The sequence below is a fragment of the Geotrypetes seraphini genome, chromosome 5 (genome assembly GCF_902459505.1).
Source record: "Geotrypetes seraphini chromosome 5, aGeoSer1.1, whole genome shotgun sequence".
Taxonomy (NCBI): Eukaryota; Metazoa; Chordata; class Amphibia; order Gymnophiona; family Dermophiidae; genus Geotrypetes; species Geotrypetes seraphini.
In genome coordinates this window covers 107,331,416-107,358,357 of record NC_047088.1, presented here as the reverse complement: position 1 = coordinate 107,358,357, position 26,942 = coordinate 107,331,416, and the positions used below count along the sequence as shown (strand labels likewise).

At 46.1% G+C, this 26,942-nt stretch overlaps 1 protein-coding gene across 2 annotated transcripts in view; it reads right to left on the bottom strand.

Annotated features, from left to right (window-relative positions):
• Positions 1-26,942, bottom strand: part of SRCAP (Snf2 related CREBBP activator protein) — an 891,636-nt gene that overhangs the window by 476,995 nt on the left and 387,699 nt on the right. For both annotated transcript variants that reach the window (XM_033945009.1, XM_033945008.1), the window contains exon 10: positions 5,867-5,956. In XM_033945009.1, coding sequence (XP_033800900.1) covers positions 5,867-5,956 — 90 coding nt within the window. The remainder of the gene's footprint in view (positions 1-5,866; positions 5,957-26,942) is intronic.

Sequence of the window (26,942 nt, the reverse complement as noted above, 5' to 3'; positions counted from 1 at the left end):
TCTGCCTTGACATCTTTGAAAAAAAACCAAAATTCAAATGATAATTAAGATTTTCACTGCGTATAGTATGCTTTGTGTTTTTAATTTTTTGGTTACTAGTATGAATTAATAAGATATTGAGTGTTCATGAAAAATTAATAGAAAAAAATTGGGGGTGGAGCTGAGGCAGGACTGAAAATTAATAGATGACTATTTATTTTTATTTTTTTCATCAAAACGGGACATGTTACTCATGAGGGAACATTCTGCAGTGACAGGCTGCTCGGACTGTAGCTTTAATTCCTAGAGAGATTCGGAGATCAAATCCACAAGATTTGCATGCCTAAAAAATCCTCCTCCAAATCAGGGAACTCTGTACTGATCTGGATTCTGTAGATCTGCCAGATCTGCCACATCCGCCACCACCACTATGCCCTCCAGCAAAAGCAGAGATATGGAAAACGTAACTGGAGCAACCGCTGGCACCAAGTGGAGGCAAGAGAAAAGACCTTGGTCCATAGGAGCAGGGATCCCTGTGACTGGCACAGAGGCCGGCAGAAAGGAAACAAGCAGAGACTTTGTAACCAACTATACCAGATAAAGCATATTAACAAAATCTGAGGAAAACCCAACCTCCACAGCAGGAGCCAACCCCTGCGTACCAGTTTTGGACTGCTTGGAGGATCTATGAGGTTTAGTTCCAAAGATGCGTTTGTGTTTCGACGTAGCGTCGCCTGTGCACTCCCCAGGGCCCCTCAACGCTATTTTCATGGGAGTCGGGGCAGTGAATCCGGGCAAGCCTCGCATAACTCGTGGGCCACAGCGCATGTAGAACACAGCTGCACATCCGACAGCCACCCACCGCAAGTGAGGCATGAATCCATGACTTCCTGCCCTGGGAAGGTCATCTTTGTTGTTTTATTTCAAAAATGAAGCTGGAAAGTATAAAAATAAACTTTAAAATCAAATCTGGAAAAATCCTCTTTTCTTGCGTTTCCTTGTTAACGTCAGGGTAAATTCAAACCCGTTGTCCCAAGAAAGGGATCTGTGCATTTCTAAAGTATATTTTCATTACAGCATTTAGGTCTTGCTGAGAAACAAACGAGATAAGCAGTGGCCCCTCTCCTCAATCTGTAACACCGATGACACCAAAATCTCTGAAATATTACCAAGATCTAATTTTTGTATTTCCTTTAACATCTTTGTAAAATGGAATGTAATAAAATGATAAATAAATTAAAAAAAAATATATATATATTACCAAGATCAATTTGAACCTAATTCTGGTGTTCTTGATTTGTTGTAACTGCTTCGTCCCCTTTTTTTTTTTTTTTTCAACAGAAGTAGGAAGGTAATAAATTTTATTTAGCAGAGGAATCAATTCAGGTGCGAAGCTTAAATTTTGTGTCAAATAATTTTATGAACATTTCAACTGAAGAAATATAGATCTTGGAAAATTTAATATTCTCAAATTTAACCTATTAAAATTTTCCAGTTGTTCTATTTTCCTATGAATTATTGTTTTATCTTTTATTAAAGTTTCATTGACTGTCTTCAAAGCAGTAATATCTTCATTTGTTTTTAGAAACTTTGATTCAGTGTCTTTTTTGATATCATCAACAGTTTTTACTAGAGAGTTAACTTTGCCTACCGGGTTTGAAGTTTCTTCGGTGGATTTTTGAATTGTTCCTTCCATTTTCTAGAGCATTCTCCAGATGTCCACAAGGGTTTCCTCCGGAGGAGTTGTTGTATTCCCTCAATTCCTAGTTGGTTTTTCCTTCTCCGCAACTCCCTGGTCAGCACTGCTCCCCTCATGAAAGATTGCTCCGCAACCACTTCAGTATCAGGGCTTCCTTCTAGCAAAGGCGTTTCCGTCATAGGACACAGAGGAATAGGGGTGAGAGAGATACTTCTGGCTTCGATGTGCCATCCAAGTCTCGGGACAGGAACGCCATGGCACCTCGCACTCCAGAATTTAGAGGAGCTCTGGTGGTAAAGTCCAGCAAAGTCTGGCGCATTGGCGTTAACGATTCTGACGGTGAGGGTCCCGTTCGGATTACACCTGCCTCCCCATTCCAAAGGCTCCCCAATTCTCACCTGCCTCCCCACCCACAAAGGCTTCCCAATCTCTCACCATGAAGCCACCCTCGTGGCTCCTTCTCCTCCTACTCTGTCCCTCGCTCAACACCACCCTCTGCTTATTACCTCCCTCTCCCAACCTCCTCAATTCCGCAAGTGTCAGTAATATCTGCCCTGGTTTCAGAATCCCCACGCTGATACGCACCAGAAACCATCCCCCCCAAAAAAAACCCTCGACGAACCAACCTTGCCTCTCTAAAGCTTATTCCCCCTGCCAACCTCCCAAACCTTGCTCCGACTCTCTCACCCCAGTCCCAACACTTTATTGCAATGTCAGATCCGCATGCAACAAGATCCAAATTTTGAAGGATCTACTCGAGGATTCTGACCCTGGATTCCTATGCATCACGGAATCATGGATCACAAAAGATGACCAATTTACTCAAAATGAACTCTGCTCCCACAGCTACCAGGGCCTCTTCTCTCCCAGAACTAACCGTAAAGAAGGTGGCCTGGCATTACTCTACAAATCATTCTTCGATGTCCAGCTCCTCGAAAAAGGCAGTCACACCTCACTAGAATACATGCTAGCCTCTGTCAACGATGAACTCCACCCTCATGCACTGGGTATCCTGCTTCTATATCGCCCACCTACCCCTTGGAACAAATCCTCTGAACTCGTCCTCGAGACTATAACAAATGCCTTCCTCAAATTCCAAAGACTACTGATTATCGGGGACATCAATCTCCACCTAGATGACCTCACCAGCAAGGACACAACCAAATTTATTAGCTTCCTCACCTCCCTTGGCTTCCCCCCCCCGCCCCATCCCCCAACCCATGAAAAGGGGCACACACTAGACCTCATTAGTTTCCTCGATCTTACCGCCCACAAAACTTTAGCCGGTGACACTCGCTGGGAACATGTACCCTGGTCAGACCACCTCTTAGGGACCTTCTATCTCCCCATTTTCATGTCGCCTTTTGGGGCCCCACCCCGCACTTTCAATTCCATTACCTTCCGCAAAAAAATTACGAACGACCTGTTCTGGACCAAATTTCTCAACCTATTCTCCTCCGTTCCTCAGCCTGCAGACCCAGAAACCAACTGGCAAAATTGGGTCACACTCTCCCAGTCCACCTATCACTCCCTCGCCCCTCTTTCCACTAAAACCATCTCCTACTCCTGTAAGGCCCCTTGGTATCTCCCCTATCACAGAGAACTAAAACAGAAATGTCGAGTTCTGGAGCGCAAATGGAAAAAAATCTAAATCCCCTATAGACAGACAGTCCTGGAGGGTCAATATCAAGTTCTACAATACAGTTCTGAAAAAAGCAAGACAGAACTTCTACGGAGATAAAATCACCAGATCCAACAATCAGAGCAGTACTCTATTCAATATCTGGCGTTCCTTAACTTCCAAAAAAGGCTCCACCTTGGTCCCCTCCTCTCCCTCAGCTGGTGTTCTGGCGAAATTCTTCAACGATAAGATCACTACCTTGAGATTCTCCTTACCACCTACAGTCCCCTACAACTCCCTGGTGCCCACCGACTCCAATTCTACCCTAACGACCTCCAACCCTATCCCAGTCGACAGATCCTGGTCCACCTTTGAGCTCGAATCCGAACCCATGGTCCTCAAACTTTGCCTCAAACTGAAATCCTGCAACTGCTCCTTAGACCCATTCCCCTCCTACCTATATGAGAAAATTCCCGTGCAGGCCATCTCATCTATTACCGAACTCATTAATTCCGCCTTACACTCGAGCCTTTTCTCCCCAGAAATGGGTCATATTGCCCTGACCCCTCTACTGAAAAAATCTGACCTAGACCCCTCCACACCATCCAGCTATCGCCCAATAGCAAATATCCCTCTATTAACCAAGTTGCTCGAGTCCATCATAGCCACCCAACTCGCATCATATTTAGAGAGATTCTCTATTTTCCTACCTTACCAATATGGATTTCGTCCCAATTTCAGCACCGAATCCCTACTGACCTCCTTAATCTCAATGGTCCAACTACTCCACTCTCGAAATAACTTCGCCGTCCTCCTTCAATTCGACCTTTCCACTGCTTTTGACGTTGTTCACCATGACATCCTAGTCTACCAACTCTCTGAGATAGGCATCAACTCCACAGTCCTAGACTGGTTCTCAAAATTCTTACGTTCTCGTTCTTACACCGTCAACATGAATGGCACCTCATCCGCCCCCTGGAAACCAACTTGTGGAGTCCCGCAAGGCTCTCCTCTTTCCCCTATTCTTTTCAACATCTATATGTCCTCCCTTAAACTCCTCCACCTATCCCCCCTATAAACAATTTACACTTATGCTGACGACATTCTAGTCCTCCTCGAGACCGACCCAAACCTTACCAACCTCTCGGAGAACATATCCTCCTGTATAACGAACCTTCAGTCCTGGGCCCATACTGTCAAAATGAAACTGAATGAGTCCAAAACTAAACTACTTTGGCTCGGCCCAAATCTAGACCAACTTCCCACCTCCATCTCTCTGTCCTCTGGCTCCACTTTGCAGCTGGAGTCCTCAAGCAATGTTTTGGGCATCATCATCGACTCTACTTTGTCTTTCAACGACCACCTCAATTCCTTGGCAAAAAAATGCTTTTTCAGCCTTCACATGCTGAGGAAAGTAAGATCCTACTTCCATCAAAATCACTTTATCGTCCTCGTCCAATCCATCACCCTGTCCAGATTGGACTATTGCAACTCAATCTAACTAAGCCTTACCAAGAAAAATCTTCATAGACTTCAGCAGATCCAGAATGCCGCGGCTAAGCTTATCTTTGCAAAAAGTAAATTTGACCATGTCTCACTGCTCCTGTCCAAGCTTCACTGGCTTCCAATTAATGCCAGGGTCCACTTTAAATGCGCCTGTCTAACTTTCAAAATCCTTCACGGCATCCTCCCTCCGTTTATCCCACTTTCCTGGAACTCCACAAATCTTAATACCACCAGACCCACTCACAAACTAAAACTATCCTTTCCTTCATTAAAAGGCATTTCCCGGGCAGGAAAACTAGGGACCTCCCTCCCCTTCAGATTCATTGAGCTCTGGAACAACCTTACCTCCCCCCTTCGGATCCTGAGCTCTCTCCAACTCTTCTGCAAACATCTGAAAACCTGGCTGTTTTCAAAAATGTAATACTTACTCCATCTTTGGCATCCTAAGCCCTCCAAATATTCTTCTCACTATATTCTTTAACCTTCATTGGAGTTCCTTTCTCTCCCAACTCTTGTAAACCGTGCCGAGCTCTACGATTGTGGAGAGGATGCGGTATAAAAACCTAAGGTTTAGTTTAGTTTAGTTTGTATGCGGCATTCTAGGAGGAAAATTTGAAACTTCAGCAGCTCGACCTCAACTTGCCTGCTACACTGCCACCATCTTGCCCATTCCCTGCCCGAGCCAAGACAGATTCTAATGATATTCAGCAGACACTGCTTCTGAATATTCATAGCCAGCACCAGATAAGACATTTAACCAGATAATGACTGCCATTATCTACATAAATGCCTTTAAATATCAGGCCCTAGCTGTGTCTAGTGACAAAATGCATTCTCAGAATCTAGGTGATTATATTTCTGAGTCACTAAGGCAGTAAGTAGAAGCACAGTCACACAGCAGGATATGAAGAAAGGATGACTTGAGTAACTAAAGCTGAGTAAATTTCAGCCAACTACAGCCAACAAGAACCTGCTGACGTGCTCAAAAACAGGTAACGAGACCTCAATCTGACATGATTTAAGAAACACCAAAAAGCCTTCTTGAGCAAGTTTTACCTTACCTTCTTTTGTCAGTTCATCCAGTTCCATCATGTGATCCTGCTCTCCTGCCAGCTCCTCTTCTGCCTCAATTGTCTCTTCTTCATCTTCAGCTAAGGACAGAAGATGTATGAATTATAGTCTTACAGAGGTAATTTTAGAAGGGGGTGCCTACATTAAATGTCAAAAAGGCATCTATTTTAAAATGCATTATAGGTGATTCTGTACTATTATAAAAGATGCATCCAAACCCAACCCCAATAGTGCCAAAAGTCCATGAATAAATTTACACCTGCTCTAAATGGAGAGATTAGGTACTTACCTTATTAATCTTCTTTCTGGTAGACAGACACTCCATTCCTGAACAAGTGGGTAGTCAACCTCTTCTCACGAGAACTCATGTAGGGAGTTTTATTAGTATTCTTTTACTCCTCCTCCCATCCATCTTGACCGTCCTTCAATTCCTCAGTTCATATCAAAGCAGATGATCAGCCCTGGAAAGGAAATAAAATAGGGAGGGGTACAGGGACACTCCCCGAAAAACATGTCTGTTCTGCTCATAACATGAAAACATATAATAGATTAACAATTTAACCATTTGCAATACAGAACAAGGTGAAAACCAAACAAGTCACCAACTTGCGCACAATCTGTACTGTGGAAGATTTTATAGATATTCCCTAGTTTCTTCAACATTGTAGTTGTGTGTTCTATCCTGGCAAGGCTGGACAAAAGAAACAAGTCCAAATTCCCAGGCATCATTGAGGAAGCAAGCAGGAAAAGGAACATCTGGCAGGGCGGGTTTCAGGAATGGAGTATCTAACTACCAGAAAGAAGATTACAGTTCAACAGACACTCCATTCCTGAACAAGTGGGGTCCTTCAAGGTTAGGGTGGGATAGATGAGCCTGCCTTCAGAATCGAAGATCCAAATGCAGAGTCATGTTTGGCCTATAATCTACTTTGTAAAACTTCATGAACTCTACAGATTTCTTCTGGGGAGAAAGCTGAAGATTCTGCCCATGAGAAAGTAAAGCTCCTTGTTGAGTGCATCTTTATGGATATAGGCAGATGTTTTCAAATTCCAAATAGGTTGATGAAATGACCATGCGGATCCAACTGAAAATAGTTGCTTTTGAAGCTAGTTGATCTTTACGTGCCACCCCTGCCAGTACAAACAGATGATCCGACAATCAAAATTCATTAATAATTTCCAGATACCACAGCACAGTAAGAGTCTGTAGACATCCAAAGATTTCAACACCTGATCACTTTTTCTTAATCCAGAGGGCGTGAAGGCAGGTAAACGTACTTCCTGGTTAATGTGGAAACTGGAAACAACTATCAGTGGTTTGGAAGCATTTACAGGCCTTTGTATATGCTGCTATAGTCGACTTCTTCCTGAATCTTATAATGCTGGAGACTACTGCATTCGAATAGCCATAAGACCAAAGCATTCTGGATCCTGCAGGGCAATTGGGTCCTGTGTGTAGCCGGGGACAGAGAAATCTGAGGCTTTGGTCCATTTGCAGATGGACCAGGTCTGCATACCATGGTTGCCTCTGCCATTCTTTGAGATCTAGAATCAAGCCTTCTGAGCCTCTCTTGAACACTATGAAGTATATCGCGTATCTGCCGGAGCCTGAGTCGTTCTTTAGTATGGGCTCTATGGCTTCAGGATCCAGTAATCTTTGCAGTGTTGCTCTGACTTTTGTCGCTTTTATTTTGCCATTTTATTTTTAAATCTCATTTTATTATAAACCGTTTAGATACCCAACTAATAAATGGTATATCAAAAATAAAGAAACTTGAGAAAAATCTAGAAAAAGGTCCAGGAGGGGGTGAAAACTTATACAATGTCTAGCACCCAGCGATCTGTGGTGATCTAGGCCCACTCTCCAAAATAGGCTGATAACCTCTCTCCACTGTGTGGAGGCTTGGCTGACGGCTTGGTGTCATAACTGTTTCTTTGAAGCTGTGGTGGAGCAGGATCCTGAAGATTGAGGGCACCTGCCTCTCCTCCCTCCCCCCCAAACCCCCCCCCCTCACACACACACACAAAAACCCTTTGCCTGGAATTTTGAAATCATCTCTGGCCTGAAGGCCCTTCTGAGAACTGGCAGTATTGCCTGGAGGTTCAAAAATTACCATGACCTTACTCCCTAGGGGCGTGAGGCCTGCTGACCAGTAAGGACTTTGGTTAATGATCCTGCACGCTGGCCATAAGATCATCCAGATGTTTTCCAAAGAATAACTGTCCCTCGAATGGAAGTTTACTCAGGGTCACCTTAGAGGAGGAATCTTCTGCCCACTGCCTAATCCATAACATTCTGTGGGTGGAAATGGAGTAAGCTGATATTTTGCTCATGACTGTGAATAGGCCATACAGAGAATCAGCCACATAATTCACTCCAGACATTAAAAACTGGAGATCTTTAACAATAGTCTCCAGATTGTGGCACAACTTACAAAGGCAAGCTCAGGCGACCAAACACACCACCGAAACTGCCTTCAAGTCTGAGGCAGTGACCGCAAAGAGCTTTATGTGCACAAAATCCAGTCAGCGGGCCTGGGCATCCTTCAATACCACGCCACCCTCAATAGGAAGAGAGATACACTTTGTAACATGTGCCACCAGTGAATCTATTTTTGGAGGAACAAAAAGCTGGTTAAATGCACCATCCATAGGATAGAGCTTTGTCATAGCCTTGGCCACCGAAAGGGGCCCCTCCAGGATTTCCCAATGGTCTGTAAGCATTTTAGCAATGTTTAAATGAGAGGGAAAGTAGGAAATCTGTGCCTTGGTACTGCTCATAAGTGAGCACTGTGTGCTAGAAGACTGAGAAATCTCTACCTTCAATTCCAGGAGGGATTCTGTGATCAGTTCCATAAGCACCGAAGGCTTAAAACAGCCTGCACATAAAGGAGTCCTTGCCAAGATCAGGGGCCTGCACCAGATTTGGATATGGCCCCTCTATAGATGAAGCTGCATCTCAAGCCAAAGAGGACCCCAACTAGGAGAGTAAAGACTTTGAAATAGAGTCACTTTCGTTCCAGTTCTCATCTGACTGAACTTCTCCGACTTGCACATGGCACTATTGCTGGGGAACTATGCTCTGGGGGGCAGGGGTACCTCCAGCGCCAACAAAGTAGGGAAACCCAACTCTTAACCCCAGATCTGAAGAAAAATTTATTTTGAAGATTCCCTCCCCTGATTTGGTTTCCCAGGCTGTCAGCTTGTTACTCACTGTGTGCCATGATGAGTGCTGGGAGCTGCAAATTTGGAAGCTGCAAACAGCTTAAAGAGAGAACCTCTGCCTCAACAAGCCTGGAATCCGGACTGCTTGTGTCTATTGACTGCCACTCAGGTCCAGCAAACTGGCTGGAGACCTCAACCCCTACTGGATCATGCAGACATAAACGGGAGGAAGAACACAGTTAGCTCCAATCCTGGAAAAACCACTACACAGCCACAGAACCTGTGCTCAAGCCCACTGCAGACAAAACTGGAGCGAGCCTTGCTCCCAAGGGAAGAGTCCCTGAGCCCCTGAACTGTTAGTGCAGGCTGCCAAGTAGGTACACTGCAAAGCAGTCTGCCCCTTGGAAGCAGACTCTTAACATCAGAATCTGTGCTCTCCCACAGCCAGAGCTGTCCCATAAGAGGAATCTTGTGCTGTCCCACAAGAGGAATCTTCTGCAGCATTGAAATGCCTCAAAAACGGTTAGCGAAAAAGACCAAATTTAAATGAAAAGAAACATGAGCAGAAAAGACAAACTCCTCCAGCTCACTTGTAAGAAGACAGCTGAGGAATTGAAAGACAGGCCAGATGGATGGGAGGAGGAGCAAAAGAATGCTAATGAAGTCCCTACAAGAGTTCTCTTGAGAAGAGGTTCACGAATAGAGTGTCTGTCATACCAAAAGTGTAAGTTTGTGTTTGTATTCTATGAAAGAGTACTACAATTCTATTTGCACCCTGCCCAAACTATGCTCTATGCCAGTGTTTTTCAACCGCTGTTCCGCGGCACACTAGTGTGCCGCGAGATGCTGCCTGGTGTGCCGCAGGGCCGCCGGGCCCGGAGCTGACAGGGGGCCCGAGGCAGGGGCGCCAGTAGCTCGCCAAGGCAAAGTGAGTCTATCACCCAGGACTCACTTTGTCTTGGCGATCTAATCTATCGAGCAGATAAGTCTAATTCTCCCCGACGTCAATTCTTTAGTCGGAGAGGAAGTTCGAGCCAACCAATCGCTGCCTGGCTGGGCGGAACTTCCTCTCCGATTGCAGAATTGACGTCAGGGAGAGCATGCGTCGGCGTCGGCTTTGGGGCCTGTTATCCATTGGTGGGTCCTGTTCCCCGATGGCAGTGGCAGTGGCTTGGGGAACAGCAGGGAGAAAGAAAGAAAGGGGGCAGGCAGGGAAACAGAAGGAAAGAAGAGAAACAGAAAAAAAGAAAGAAAGGTCAGGGAGACAGGAAGAAAAAGTTGGGGGAGGGAATGAGGTGTGGAGGAGAGAAAGCATGCAGGCTGATAGAAGGGAAGAAAGATTGGATGCACAGTCAGAAGAAGAAAGTGCAACCAGAAATCACCAGACAAGGTAGGAAAAATGATTTTATTTTAAATTTAGCAAAGTGGAGGCAGTATTACCACAGTTTTCAAAGGAATTTGCCCAAATAACTTAATAGTTAACTGGGTAAATTCCCAGAGATGAAAACTTCCCTTCACTTACTATGCACAGTTCTGAATTTATATCTGCTGTCTATATTTTACAATATGGTCACCTTTTACTAAACCGCAATAGTGGTTTTTAGCGCAGGGAGCCTATGAGCGTCAAGAGCAGCGCTGGACATTCAGCGCAGCTCCCTGCACTAAAAACTGCTATTGTGGTTTAATAAAAAGGATGGAGGGTATATTTGTCTATTTTTGTATGCTATAAAAACCAAATACAGAGAGAGACTGAGAGCTGTTGACGAAGAGCTACGTGTGTGTCTTTCTTCGATTCCAGCCAGAATATCAGCTTTGTGTTCAGCCAAACAGGCCCAGGTTTCGCACTGAATAAAGTATTTTATAATTTTTATTTTGTAATAAAGTAATTATAAAATACTTTCTTTGTGTTTATTTGATTCCTATTCAAGAGAATTACTTTATATATAGTCAATATAGGCAGAGAGTTAAATTTTTTAACATTTTCTAATGTGGTGTGCCTCGTGATTTTTTTCATGAAACAAGTGTGCCTTTGCCCAAAAAAGGTTGAAAAACACTGCTCTATGCAATAACTACTCAGAAAATTACATATATGTACCTGAAACCTTTTGATCATAATTTACTTCTTGCTCAGTTGTCTGAAACAGGTCTGACAAGCTTGGTCATTTCACAGTTTAAATCATTCCTTGATAATAAATCTTTTAGAATTCAATCATCTTCTGCTCCTTCATTAACTAGACAGATTCACTGTAGAGTCCCACAAGGTTTCATCCTTACACGTTACTGCTTATTAGTCCTTTAGCTCTATAGATACAATGTGCTACATTTTCTTTCCATATTTACACCGATGATACAGTCTCTTCAACAATGTTTACATAGGATTGCACAACGGTTATTCGACCATCGCTTGGTTCTCAATCCTGAAAAGATCCTGTTGGTTGTCTGGTCACTTGCTCAACCCAGATGAAGATGTTAACACAATGTGTTGAATAATCAGATGAAAATTACTGAGAAAGTGTATCTTATCTAGGAGTTCTGTTGGATTCTCAGCTCAGCTTTTGTTCACATGTGAAGAGTTAAAAAAAAAAAATTGCGGATGTTAAACAAGCTTCAGACATAGTTATCTAGGTATGACTAAGAATGTTGCTCAAACTATGGTGCTTGCTGGGTTGCACAATTGTAATATTATGTTTTTGGGAATCCCAATAACATGTATGTCTGCTTTGCAGGTAGCTCAGAACTTTATAATAAGAATGTTGTGTGGGACTGATAAATTTGAGCACAATACTAGACACTTTATTGAAATGTACTGGTTGACAATGGAGTTTTGGGTGAAATATAAGTTCATTTAAGCCTCAATCACATGGCACCTAAATATTTACATAGAAATAATAATAAATATAAACTGATTAACTTTTTCAATTCAAAAAATTACCCTGTTAAGACCTTCCAATATTTTGGTACTCTGATTCACAACTGGCATTTGGACTACAGGTTTTAATGCTATGTAAGTCCTGCTTTTTTACACAGATAGTTACATATAATTAGCAGCTGGTTCAACAAGTCCTTTCATGCACTCAATTAGATTATTGTAACATTTCTTATTTGGGCATGTCCTAGTTTTCAGTTTGCAAACTCCAGACTTTACAAGGTTGTGCCATCGTCTTCTACATCGAGTGAATAAAACTAGTGAATAAAACTGATCATTTTAAACCTTTGTTAAAGAAACATCATTGGCTTGATTGAGTAGCAAATTAAATTTCAGATTCTGTTTTTAACATTCAAAGCATTTTGGCAGGGTGACCCAGACTGCCTTAACTGTCTCAATATTCTGTGCACACTACATTCTTTAAATGACTACCAGTTAGTTTTATCTACACGGTTTGCTGCCCGATTCACGAATCAGATGAATCGATTCAAATCGATTCAATTAAAAAAAAAAAATCAGCCTCCCGATTCAATGACCAATCCTTCCTAAAGCAGGAGCTGCAGCACTCTTGCTGGCCGTCCGCTGCTGCTCCTGCTTGAGGGGGAAGAGTTAGTCAGAAATACCTCCCCCAGCTTCCCCGCTTTTACCTCCTTAAGGCTAACACGGCAGCCTGCAGGTTCGTTGGTGTTATAGCAATCCCTGCAGCGGCCCATCGTCCTCAGTGGCACGTTCTCTCTGCTATGTACTGCCCCTGCTCTGACATCAGAGACAGGACTGCAGAAGAGGGAATGTGCCGCTGAGGATGATGGGCAGCTGCAGGGATCGCTATAACACCAATGAGCCTGCAGGCTGCCATGTTAGCCTTAAAGAGGTAAGAGCGGGGAAGCTGGGGGAAGATACTTGCTTGCGGGGGGAGCAGGCGTTAGCGGCAGGGAGCACGCCGAAGAGTGCCTTCACGGCAGGGAGGCAGGCCTGTGCAGAGGAAGAGTTCCTTCGCGGTGGGGAAGCAGGCCTGTGCAGAGGGAGGAGGAGGAAGGAGTAAGAGAGGGGAGGGGAGATGCCAGACCTGGGGTGAAGGGAAGAGAGAGACCAAACCAAAAAGAGGGGGGAGGAAAGAAAAGGAGAGGTGCTGGACTAAAGGAGAGAGGGAGAAGAAATGCAAGACCACAAGGGGAAGGGTACAAGATGGACAGATACTGCTCCAAAGTAGGTAGGCAGGGTGCAGGATGGCAGGAGAGATAGTAGAAGAAAGCCTGTACCTGGGGAAAGGGGATACAGGAGGTAAGGAAGAGAGAAAGAAGAAGCTGGATATGGGGAGAGATAAGATGCTGGGCATGGAGGGAGCATAGGAATAGGGACACAAGGGGGACAGTACTGGAGAGGAGAATAGGGACAGGGACACAGAAGAGAGATGCTGAAGCTGCGGGGGGATGGAGATGCTGAAGCTGCGGGGGGATGGAGAGATGCCAGATCTCCGGCGGAGGAAAGTGAAACAGAAGGGGAGGACAGAGATGGAAGATGGATGGATAGCACGAAGAAAGAAGGAGAACTAGATGTAATTTACTTAGATTTCAACAAAGCATTTGATACAGTTCCTCATAGGAGACTGTTGAACAAACTTGAAGGGCTGAAGTTAGAAACTGGCTGTCGGACAGATGCCAGAGGGTGGTGGTTAATGGAAGTCGCTCGGAGGAAAGAAATGTGAGTAGTGGAGTCCCTTAGGGTTCGGTACTGGGGCCGATCCTGTTCAATATGTTTTTGAGTGACATTGCTGAAGGGTTAGAAGGAAAAGTGTGCCTTTTTGCAGATGATACCAAGATTTGTAACAGAGTAGACACCGAAAAGAGAGTGGAAAATATGAAAAAGGATTTGCAAAAGTTAGAGGAATGTTTTTTCTACCTGAGAGAATTGTAACTTTTCCCCTCTTATCCTTCTATATCATGTCTGTCCTTAACCCACATGTATGATGAAATTTGTTAAGTGTTATAAGTATATTAATTTTTACTTGTGTTTTAAAAATGTTTGTCCTCTAAATTGTTGTTTTTTAAAAAATGTTCATCGCTTAGAAAGTTTGTATAGGCGATTCATCAAATGGTAATAAAACTTGAAACTCTAATGCCTGGCAACTAAAATTCAATGCAAAGAAATGCAGAGTAATGCATTTGGGGATTAATAATCGGAAGGAACTGTATATGCTGGGAGGTGAGAAGCTGATATGCACGGACGGGGAGAGGGACCTTGGGGTGATAGTGTCCAAAGATCTAAAGGCAAAAAAACGGTATGACAAGGCAGTGGCTGCTGCCAGAAGGATGCTGGGCTGTATAAAGAGAGGCGTAGCCAGTAGAAGGAAGAAGGTGTTGACATCCCTGTACAGGTCATTGCTGAGGCCCCACTTGGAGTATTGTGTTCAGTTTTGGAGACCGTATCTGGCGAAGGACAAAGAAGACTTGAGGGGTCCAGAGGAGGGCGACGAAAATGATAGGAGGTTTGCGCCAGAAGACGTAGGAGGAGAGACTGGAAGCCCTGAATATGTATACCCTAGAGGAAAGGAGAGACAGGGGAGATATGATTTAGATGTTCAAATACTTGAAGGGCATTAACGTAGAACAAAATCTTTTCCAGAGAAAGAAAAAAGGTAAAACCAGAGGACATAATTTGAGGTTGAGGGGTGGTAGATTCAAAGGCAATGTTAGGAAGTTCTATTTTACGGAGAGGGTGGTGGATGCCTGGAATGCGCTACTGAGAGAGGTGGTGGAGAGTAAAACTGTGACTGAGTTCAAAGAAGCGTGGGATGAACACAGAGGATCTAGAATCAGAAAATAATATTAAATATTGAACTAAGGCCAGTACTGGGGCAGACTTGCACGGTCTGTGTCTATGTATGGCCGTTTGGTGGGGGATGGGCTGGGGAGGGCTTCAGTGGCTGGGAGGGTGTAGATGGGCTGGAGTAGATTTTAACAGAGATTTCGGCAGTTGGAACACAAGCACAGTACTGGGTAGAGCTTTGGATTCTTGCCCAGAAATAGCTGTGAAAAAAAAAAAATTTAAATTGAATCAGGTTGGGCAGACTGGATGGACCATTCGGGTCTTTATCTGCTGTCATCTACTATGTTACAGACCAACATGGGACCAACATGATTTGAAAAATAACCAGACAAGAAAAAGTAGGAAAAATAATTTTATTTTGTGTTTTGTGATTACAATATGTCATATTTTAAATGTATATCCTTCCAGAGCTGGTGTTGGACCGCGAACGTGAGCTAGGATTTAACAGAGAAAGGAAAAGTATTTTTTGTTTGTTTATTTTGTTTACACCACAGGACCAGTGTGGGTAGGAGAGGCCAAAAGGGGTGAAGAGACTATAAAATAAACCCATCAGGATGTTTGGTAAAAACCACCCAATTGGGCAGGAAAATCGAATCGAAAAATCGATTCAATAGGCTGAATTGAATCAAAATTTTTTTTTCCTGAATAGGGCAGCACTAGTTTGCACACCTGGAGTCATCGTTTCATAGTGCCCTTTTTTTTTTTTTTTTTTAATAAACAGCTCTGTGGAATTCTCTCCCTCCATCCATTTGGGGAAGGCTTCAATGAAGAAATTCAAGGCAGCAGTTAAAAATGGTTGTTTGAGCAAGCTTTCTCACATTAACTGATGGGCAGATTAGGCTCTTACCTCAATAATTTTCTCTCTAGTAGGAAGGCATATGAGTCTTGAACCAGTGGTTGTTTACCTCTAACTGTGAGTTGTGTAGAAGACATCATTTACATTTTTCAGTTCCGCCTCCTGCATCACTGGGATGTGCTATTGTTTTTACCATAATTGTCTTCTTTTCTATTAGCAAATTGTATTTCTCTACCCATCCTTTCCTCATTTTTACATGTTTGTATTGTTAGTTTTTAACATATTACGTATGTTTAGTTTTTGCTGTTTTGTTGTCCCCTTAATTTTATGTAATTTTAATGATGTTTATCGCTTAGAAATTTGAGTAAGCAATTAATCAAATATACAATAAACTTGAAACTCCGCAATTCGTACCAAAGCAGTTGAAAACCACTATAAGAGGAGAAAAAAAAGTAGGGGCACAGGGAACTCTCAAAGCTAAGTATACTCTGTTCTTAAATGATTACAATAAAAACTCCCAATGCCAATAGGAATATAACAAAACAAAACAACAACAAGGTGTAAGTGAACAAGCCACTTACCCGAGTGCAACCAGCACTAATACTTATGTAGTTCTCACAGTCTCTTATTTGTCTTTTTACAATAGAGTTCTTCTCATCACTCTTCAGACCTATCTGACAGGAGAAAGTCCAGCTTCTGGAAAAGCACAGTTACTTACCGTAACAGGTGTTATCCAGGGACAGCAGGCATATATTCTCACATGTGGGTGACGTCATCTACGGAGCCCTGATGCGGAAGCATTTTCAAGCAAACTTGATTGAAGATTTAAGTTTGCTCTGCTGCTCCACGCATGCGTGCCTTCCTGCTCCACTAGGGGGTGCATCCCCTCGTGGTCTCCAGTTCACTTAACTAGCAAAGAAGCCAACCTCGGGGAGGTGGGCGGGTTGTGAGAATATATGCCTGCTGTCCCTGGATAACACCTGTTACGGTAAGTAACTGTGCTTTATCCCAGGACAAGCAGGCATGATATTCTCACATGTGGGTGACCTCCAAGCTAACTGAAAAGGGATGGAGGGAAGTTGGCAATTTAAGCAAATAGATTTCGTAAAACCGATTGGCCGAACCGGCCATCGCTCCTGGACAGTGAGTCCAGACAGTAGTGGGAGGTGAAGGTATGAACCGAAGACCACGTGGCAGCTTTGCAGATTTCCTCAATAGGTGTGGACCTGAGGAACGCTACGGAGGCTGCCATCGCTCGGACCTTGTGTCCCGTTACTCGACCATGCAGCGTGAGACCAGCCTGAGCGTAGCAGAAGGAGATGCAGTCGGCCAGCCAGTTGGACAAGGTGCGCTTGGAGACTGGGTGACCTAACCGGTTTGAGTCGAAGGACAAAAACAATTGTGGGACTTTCCGGTGTGACTGAGTGCGTTGGAGGTAAAAGGCCAACGCTCTCTTACAGTCAAGAGTATGGAGCGCCATCTCTCCGGGGTGAGAGTGGGGCTTGGGGAAAAACACAGGCAAGACAATGGACTGATTGAGGTGAAAATCAGACACTACTTTAGGCAAGAACTTTGGATGGGTGCGGAGTACCACCTTGTCGTGATGGAATACCGTGAAGGGTGGGTCCGCTACCAGAGCTTGTAACTCACTAACCCGCCGGGCGGAATTGAGCGCGAGCAGGACAATCACCTTCCAAGTGAGGAATTTTGGATGGCATTTGTCTAGGGGCTCAAATGGAGGTTTCATTAGTTGAGCCAGAACCACGTTAAGGTCCCAAACCACCGGGGGAGGTTTGAGAGGAGGGTGGACATTCAGAAGACCCTTCATGAAGCGAGAGACTAAGGTAATGAGCGAGAGGGCTTTCCCTTCCAGGGGCTGATGAAAGGCCGCAATCGCACTGAGGTGTACTCGAATGGAGTTGGTCTTTAGGCCGGAATGAGATAATTGAAGCAAATAGTCAAGGACCAGAGGGACGGGGATCGACACCGGGTCCTGGCTGTGGGAGGAGCACCAGGTTGAGAATCTGGTCCACTTTTGGGAGTAGCAGGTTCTCGTCGAGGCCTTTCTAGAGGCCTCCAATATCTCCTTGACTGATTGAGACACGGGGAGAGCAGTCAGGGGGAGAGGAACCAAGCATTCAGATGAAGAGATTGAAGATTGGGATGTAACAGCGAACCCTGACCCTGTGATAGTAGAGAGGGAAACAGAGGCAGAGGCAGTGGATCTCTGACACTGAGTTGAAGTAGAAGGGAAAACCAAGGCTGGCGTGGCCAGCGAGGAGCAATCAGGATCAGGGTGGCTTGTACTGTTTTCAGGTGGACAAGCGTCCGCAGTATCCGAGGAAACGGCGGGAACGCGTACAGGAACCTTCCCTCCCAGTCGAGGGGGAAGGCGTCAGCCTCGAGCCGGTCCGGGGAGTACATCCGGGAGCAGAAGAGAGGCAGCTTGTGGTTGTGGGGGGATGCGAATAGATCTATTTGAGGCGTCCCCCACTTTTCGAACACCTGTCGTAGGATCTGAGAGTGCAGTGACCACTCATGTGGCTGGAGGAGGCGGCTGAGTCTGTCCGCCAGACAGTTTTGTTCTCCTTGTATGTACACCGCTCGAAGGAAGGTGTTGTTGGAGATTGCCCATTTCCAGAGGCGCAGGGCTTCCCGGCAAAGGGACCAAGACCCTGTTCCCCCTTGTTTGTTTACGTAGTACATTGCTACCTGGTTGTCGGTTCAGATGAGAACCACTCGGTCGTGGAGCAGATGTTGAAAAGCTACAGCTGCGAGATAGATGGCCCGAAGCTCTAGCACGTTGATGTGGCAGCGACGGTCTTCTGCTGACCACATCCCTTGAGTGCGTAGGCCGTCCAGATGGGCTCCCCAAGCGTACTCCGACGAGTCCGTGGTGAGTATCTTGCTGTGGGGTGGGGTGAGGAAGAGCAAACCTTTGGAAATATTTGAAGAGTCGGCCCACCAGCGGAGCGATCGTTGCAAAGAAGGCGTCACTGTCACGGGGCGATCGATCGGGTCCCGGTCTTGACGCCATTGAGAGGCCAGGGTCCATTGAGGAATTCTCAGATGGAGGCGGGCGAAGGGTGTGACGTGGACGGTGGAGGCCATGTGGCCCAGAAGAGTCATCATCTGCCGAGCTGATACCGAGGTCAGCAGGGAAAAACTTCGACTCAGACTTACTAACGCCTCTAGACGCGGAGGGGGGGAGGAAGGAACGGAGGCGAACCGTGTCCAGCGTGGCCCCGATGAACTGTAGGGACTGGGAGGGGCGTAGTTGGGATTTTGGGAAGTTTATTTTGAACCCCAGACTTTGTAGGTAGGTAATAGTCTGTTGGGTCGCTGAGATAACCGCTTCCTTGGACGGGGCTTTGATCAGCCAGTCGTCCAGGTAGGGGAATACCTAGAGGCCCTGGGAGCGTAAGGTTGCTGCGACCACCACGAGGCACTTGGTGAAGACCCGAGGTGATGATGCTAGGCCGAAGGGGAGGACACGGTATTGTAGGTGCCAGCCCCCTACCTGAAAACGCAAGAACTTGCGGTGAGCGGGGTGCACTGGGACATGTGTGTACACCTTCTTCAGATCGAGGGAGCAGAGCCAGTCGCCCTCGTTGATCAGGGGGTAGAGAAAGCATCCAAAATTTTTCCTGTACCAGAAATTTGTTGAGGCGTCTCAAATCTAGTATTGGGCGTAGGTCTCCCGTTTTCTTCGGTACCAGGAAGTAATGGGAGTAGAAGCCCTTCCCCCATTGGTCGGGGGGAACCTCCTCCACTGCTCTCAGGCTAAGCAGGTCTCGAGCTTCGGAGAGGAGTAGGGGTAGCTGCGTTCGGTTGGGAGGGCAATTCCTTGGGGGGTTGTCCGGAAGAATGGCCCGAAAGTTGAGAGAGTATCCTGATGAGATCACGCCAAGGACCCATGCGTCCGACGTGATTTGTTCCCAGCGAGGGTAAAAGGCTTTTAGGCGACCCCCGATGGGAAGGAGGCCTGGGACTATGGCGGAGGGGGCCCGCCCCCTTCCGCGTATCCCGTCAAAAGGACGGAGATGGTTTGGTAGTCGCAGGCGGTTGGGACTTGGGCATGGCCCGGTGGTGGGCTTGCGGACGCCTGGGTGGAGGCTGCGAGAAGGCAGGAGTGGATTTTTGTGGGTAGCGGCGCGGAGGGGCCCTATACGGCCTGGACGCGGGCGGTTTGGGTTTTTGTCGGACGAGGGAGGCAAACGAGCATTCATGTTCGGAGAGGCGTTTTGTAGCCGCCTCAATAGTGTCATCGAACAGTTCTTTTCCCACGCAGGGGAGGTTAGCCAACCGGTCCTGTAAGTTGGGGTCCATGTCGACCAGGCGTAGCCAAGCTAGTCAGCGCATGGCGATAGCAAAGGCTGCCTCTCTGGAGGAGAGTTCAAAACCATCGTAGGCCGCGTGGAATAGATGGAGGCGCAGGTTGGAGAGGGATTCCAATAGCAGGCTAAACGCTCCTTGGCGGGAGGCCGGTAGGTCAGTCTCAAAGGCTCTCAGTAGTCCAATGAGGTGTTTGAGGTAGGATGTGAAGGTGAAAGTGTAGCTTTGTACCCTAGAGGCCATCATCGCGTTTTGATATAGTCTCCTGCCGAACTTGTCTAGGGTTCGGCCTTCTCGGCCTGGGGGGACCGCCGCTGAGACCCGGGAGGGGTGAGCCTTTTTTAGGGAGGATTCTACTAACAGCGACTGGTGGGAGAGCTGTGGTTGTTCAAATCCCGGGAAGGGTACGGCTGTGACCATATAGGGGGTCTCCAGGTTCCTGAAGAGAGCCTGTTGGAGTACCGGGTTAGGCGGTAAGTGAAGGGACTCTCTGGGCAGTGATGGCATATCCAGTTCCGCTAGGTACTCTTTAGAGTATCTGGAGTTGGACTGGAGGTCTAAATTCAAAGCGTGGCCCATGTCCTGGACAAAGCGTGAGAAGGATGGTCGGGATGTTCCCGAGGCCCCGTGCGGGGTCGGTGAACGAGATCTTCGTCGGGTGGAGAAGGAAGGGGAGGCTTCTCTCGAGTAACGAGGTTCCTGCTCCGATCCAAGCTCCGAGACCGGGGAAGCACTGTGAAAGTGTTCCGGGGTTGTGGATCTCCGACGTCTCGAGGAGCCCCTCGGAGACGATGCCGGGGTTCGGGGTACCGATCGATGTCGAATCGGTGACCTCGACCCGGACTCCCTCGGTGAAAGCCTGAGACCTCAGATCGGAGCCCCGGTCCGAGGGGGAGTTCGGAGGATGTGTGGGTTGGAGAGTGATAACTCTGTCACCCTCAGCGGTCCCGTACGAGGTGTAGGTGAACGGCCTCGTAGAGTGGGGGAACCCCGGGCCTTCTTAGAGGTACGGCGGTTCGAGGTTTCTGTCGGTTTAGCCCGACGTTTTGCCCTGTGGCGGTCTGTGGAGGGAGAGCGCCTCGGGTGACTCGGCGAGTAGTCCGAGGAGGATGAGATGCGGCGAAGTTTGCGCACTTTTCCCCGAGGTGGCTCGACGCGAGGCTCAGGCTGGTCTGGCACATGCGGGGTCGAGGTCGAAGCACAGGCCGGTTGTAGATGGGCCATTGCAGCGGACATCTCCGACGAGATCATCGCTCGGAGTAGGTCCTGGAAGACGGGCACGGACAGCATCGAAGGCATGTCCCCTGCCTCGGTGCACTCCACCGGGGGCAACCTCGTATCAGAGTATTCCCGTGTGGTGGAGGCACGGCCCGAAGGCTTGGAGGGCTTCGTCGGGGCTGTAAGCATGGGACTTCCGCCATGCGTCGCCGGTGTCCCCGAGGTTGGTTTCTTTGCTGGTACAGAACCTGAAGAGGAGACTTACCCGGAGCCGAGGCTTTCTGTTGTCCCGAGGACTTCGGAGTCGAGTCTCGAGGCGATGCCGAGGTATTCGGGGCCGAGGTCAAGGCCGGGGCCGACCTCGAGGCCGAGGTAGAGGGTTGGTCTGGGGCGAAAAGATCCGCCATGCGGGCTTTCCTTCGACGGAGGGCCCGGTTCTGGAAAGTAGCGCACTGGGGGCAGGAGTCGGTTGGATGAGCGACCCCCAGGCAGAGGATGCACCGGCGATGCGGGTCTGTGATGGAAAGAAGCCGCTCGCAACGGGTGCACTTTTTAAAACCGGTCAAAGGCCGGGACATAGAATCGAAAGTGGCCGCGGCTCGAGTAGCCATGCGGCCACGGGGACCCGGAAGCCTCCGGGTCGGTCAAATGAAGCAGGAATCAAGTTGAAGAAGAAAAAACTTTCGCGCACAGCGACTTAAACGATGAAAAAACAAGAAAAATCGCGATGCTAGAAGGCAGTTGGGGCAGAGCCTGAAAAAACAAGACTTCTAGGCTCAGCGGAAAATTTTGAACTGGAGACCACGAGGGGATGCACCCCCTAGTGGAGCAGGAAGGCACGCATGTGTGGAGCAGCAGAGCAAACTTAAATCTTCAATCAAGTTTGCTTGAAAATGCTTCCGCATCGGGGCTCCGTAGATGACGTCACCCACATGTGAGAATATAATACATACATGTCTGAGAATGTCAGCAGGTGAAATGATATCTGATAGGGCAGGCCTTCAAGACTTATATGCCATTCTACTTGAAAGAAAATTATCAAGGAAGAACTTAATCTTCCCTTCTATTGCAAAAGGCATATGAGACTTGAATCAGTAGCAGTGTTCTCCCCAGGGCCTTTCAGCTGGGCACTCCGCCCAGCTTATTTAGATGAGCGTCCGGCTATAATCTCGATTGCAATCCTGCTGCTGCTGCCGCCTTCTGCTCAACATTAAAAAAAAAATCCTTCTCACCGGCTTGGAGATTTACCGGGCTGACTCGGCACAGCCTGAATTGCAGGAGCCTGATTTTTTTTTTAGTTTTTTAGTTTTTAACGCCAGCAAGCGACATGAACCCATGCTCTGGGACTCTAACATGTGCATGCCGCTTCTCTTCGAAATCGGAAGTCACGTCCCGAGGGGGGAAGAGAAGGGAAGTTGGCATGCACACGCCCCGGAGCATGGGTTCGCTAGGTCAGCTTACAACTTGCTCTTGCTTGCTTCCGGCTTTCCTCGCTGCCGGGTCCTGCCTACTTTCTGTTTCCGTGAAGGCAGGACCCGGCAACGAGGAAGGCCCGAAGAAAGCAAGAGCAGCGAGTTGTAAGCTTCCCTCCATTGCTGACTTATGGAAGATAGGTCAGCTACAGAATGACACGGGGAAAAAATCTGTCCCCATCACCGCCCCGTCCCACCATCCTCTGCACCGCCCCATCACCGCCGTTCCCTTCACTGCCCCGTCACCGTCACCGCCATCCCTTTCACCTCCCCGTCACCGCCACTGCCATCCCATTCACCGCCCCGTCCCCGTAGCATCCATATAAGCCTTAGTACTCTAATATTTAGCTTATTCCGTTCTTATAAATCAAAGTTCCTGCTGCTGAACTAGAGATGTGTAAGCAAATCAGCAGCGCCATCATTATATTAATAGGTTGCCTTCGTCGTCCCTGTCTTATGAAAGAGCACAGGCTGTGTACAAATGTTTGCAAGTTAAAGAACCACTCTCACTCAGGCTGATGATACCGAGGAGGGAGTGGAAAACATGAGAGAAGGGCTGTGGGAAATGCTGCTTGTAATGCAATTGAATCAAAATATGGAGCCACCATGGTGAATCTTTTAAAAAAATATATAAACATCTTTATTGCGAGCAAACCACATAACAAACATACAAAGGCCAAATAGGAATACATCCAGTCCAAGTTACCGATTACAGAATAATTTTACAATAATAAACAAAAGTAAGATAAAAATATGATACAATACCAAAGAAGTGAACAGTAGAGGCCAATGTTTAAGAGAAAGCAGAAAGAGAAAAATAGATTTGCAGGAGAGTTTTTTCCCCCCATATATTATAACATCCCTCCCCCCCAAAAAAAAACCTACCACCATCCCATAATCAGTACAACTCCCCTCACCCAACTTCCACCCACAGAAACCAATTATTTTTTCAATATAAGACTATGTTGTTGATGAGTGAGCGTATTCCAATAGGGCTCCTAGATCGCCTGGAATGCACTCCAGCGCTTGGACTCTGCACCGGCAGACATTACAAACAAATCATTCTGCCCCAAGGCAGAGGCCTCAATATTTATTTAAGTATTTATATACTTAAATAAAGGTCCAACAGCCCCCACCCTCCCTCCACCTCACCTTATATTCTGAGTTTGCCGGCTTCCTTTTTCCCGAGCCGCACGCATTCAAAAAGCCGTGCACGCGCGGCTGCGCGAGTCAATCAAACTTCTCCTCTCCTGCAACTTCCTGTTTCCGGTTGCGTCAGAGGAGAAAATTGATTGACTCGTGCAGCCGCACGTGCACGGCTGTGCGAACGCGTGCAGCTCGGGAAAAAGGAAGCTGGCAAACTCGAAATATAAGGTGAGGTGGAGGGAGGGAGCTGGCAAAACGCTACGGGCGGGCGGGCGGTGGCTGCGGGGACAGCACGATCCTTGATACCTCACTGCGGAGACAAGACCATTCACCGCTCCACGGGGTGGTGAATGGTCTTGTCCCCGTCCCCGCAGCGACTGCTATTTTTCTTTCCCCGTTCCGGCGGGTTACCCGCGGCTAAATGCGGTAGCTGCGGGTAAACCGCCACCGTGTCATTCTCTAAGGTCAGCGATGGAAGGAAGCTTACAACTTGTCTTAGTCCAGCTCTGCACAACATGCGGCCCAAAACGGATCTCACTGCGGCCCGCACCCGATATTGCTCTCACTCCACTCTCCTTTGAAAATCAGCTCAGGAGGCAAGATTTAGCCCGAGATCAGATGAACATTAAAGGGCATTTGAAGGCATCTGAGCAGATTGAGGAGAACATGTCCTGTTTTTCCATGCCTAAAAATACCACCTTGTCTAATGTAATCTCTGATCAGATCCTTAAGAGTGATGCAACTATGTATGCTGGACAGTCTCCTCCAGTAAACAGGGCTTTAAAGCCTGCAGCCATACAGAACCAGATGGCCAAGGGCTCCGAAGTGTAGTATTGCCAAGGGATCTGTCTCACAAGTTTTTGCTGCTGGCAGATGTAAACACAGCACAAGAAATAGAGACTTGTGGCATTCTGTGTGGAAAGCTGATGCATAATGAATTTATTATTACCCATGTAATAGTGCCAAAGCAGTCTGCTGGATCAGACTACAGTACAGTGATATGGAGAATGTGGAAGAATTATTCAGTGTTCAAGATCAACATGATCTCCTCACTGAAGAAAGACGGAGAGAAAAAGAGAGGCCTGGACCAAAGGGGAAAGACAGGAGGCAGATACTGGAGAGGGGGGAGAGAAGGGAAGGAGATAGAGATGTCAGACCATGGGGTGGAGTGGGAAGGAAGGAAAGGAGAAGAGAGAGATGCCAGAGCATAGGGGAGGAGTGGAGACAAAAAATGGAGAGGGGTTGAAGCTGAAATAAATCATGTACAAAGGAGAGAAAGGGCACAGGATATAGAGTTTTTTGAAGGGATATAGAAAGAGGGAAGATACCATATGGAACAGAGAGAGGGCAGACACTGGATGGAAAAGGCAGAAAGCGTGGACAGTGGATGCAAGGGGCAGAGATAGGGTAGACAGTAGATGGAAGGGGTAGAGAGAGGGTAGAGACTGGGTGGAAGGGGCAAAGAGAGAGGACAGATGTTGCATGGAAGGGAGCAAGGACAAATGCTGAATAGAAAGAAGAGAGTGAAGAGAAGATGACTAAAGCAGAAACGACAAAAGGTAGAAAAAAAATATTTTTGTTGCTTTACATAGAATCAAGTAGTATTGTAACTGTATTGATTAAAATTTATCAATAGGAAATGGAAATAAGGCAATTTTGGGGGGGAATAAACTCCTTTCCTCAGGTCAGGACAGGATACCATAACAGCTGTATACTGTACTGTCTTGAAGGAAGATTTGGCCTCTGAAAGCTAATTGAAAAATGGATTAGTCCAATAAAATGGTATTTTCATATTTCTCATTATTTTATTTTTATTTGTTAATTTGTAAAGTGGTGACTGTTATGTAGAAGTTTTTTCCAAATTTACATCTACTGTCTTATATTTTGCACAGTATTAGGGGACATGTGTCACTGTTTCTGTGGTGTTGCATTGTATGCAGAATCTGGTTTCTTGGTTCAGTTTAACTTTTGTCTACATATTTCTATTTTTAGTTTGTGATTATTCCATATTGGGCAAGGGTGTATCTGTCTGTGTGTATGAAAAGGACATGGCTTTCTGTTAGCATCGACTACAGGATCAATTGACTGTGCAGGATCTGGTTTGTTTAGTTTTACAATACGTGTGTTGGTGTTCTAGTGCTCACTGCAGTGTTTAAGATGCTGCCTTTTCCTAGATGCACCTTTATTGTCTGACTCATGGATTATTACTAAAAATATCTTTTTTTTATTTAGAGGAGGGGGTTGTTAAAATTGATTAGCACTGGCTGTCATATATACTAGGTACACCACTGGATTTAATGACCCTATTCTAACTTTACTGTTGACGTAAGTGTTGTCCCCCCCAACACACAGACACATACATTATAAAGAATTAAATTAAAGTTCTATTTATCATCAAGCAGCTTTCAAATGACATTATAAGCAAATAAAAATAAAATATTTTTAATATATTGCTAATTATTACCTGCATCTTTACCTATACTGTTTTGCCCTAGCTCTTACTTTGCACTATAGCAAAATAAAAAAGAAGCAGATAAAGATCAATCACACAGTTGCCCTTCAAGGCTCAGTAATACCTCTCCATAAATTATGTGGAAGAGGTCTGGAAGTGGGGATAGCATCTATTTCATATCCTCGGTGAGACCTCAGGAAGGAACCTAGTGATCAAAACATTATTAGAGGTGTTGTACAGCCATTTCTTGTATGACTGGATGAGCTATATTTATCTTTTTTTTTAGTTGTTTAAATTCATGCAGAAATAAATGGTTAGATTGAACCTAATGACTTCATTAACACATTTACCTTTTTTAAACCTCTATAGTATTTGAAAGAGGGTGAATATCTAATTATTCATTTCTAGAATTGGATACTTCTTAAATTTAGTAAAAATATTCTGGCACAAGTGTCAAACCTTAAAAAAGGAAGTCATATCGAGCATTGGAAAATAATAATAATTAACTAATAAAAATAGTATATATTTAATTTTCCCCAGTACCAAATTTCCCCACCCCACCAGGCTACTTTTTCATGCCACCCGGCTGGAAAAAATTTCTGGGGAGAACACTGCAGTAGGATATATCAAAGCAGTCCCCCGAGTTTAGGGTGGGGGCAGATGAGCCTGCTGATACCACTGAGGACCCAAAAGCAGTGAACAGTTGTGCCACTACATCCACCCAGTAACA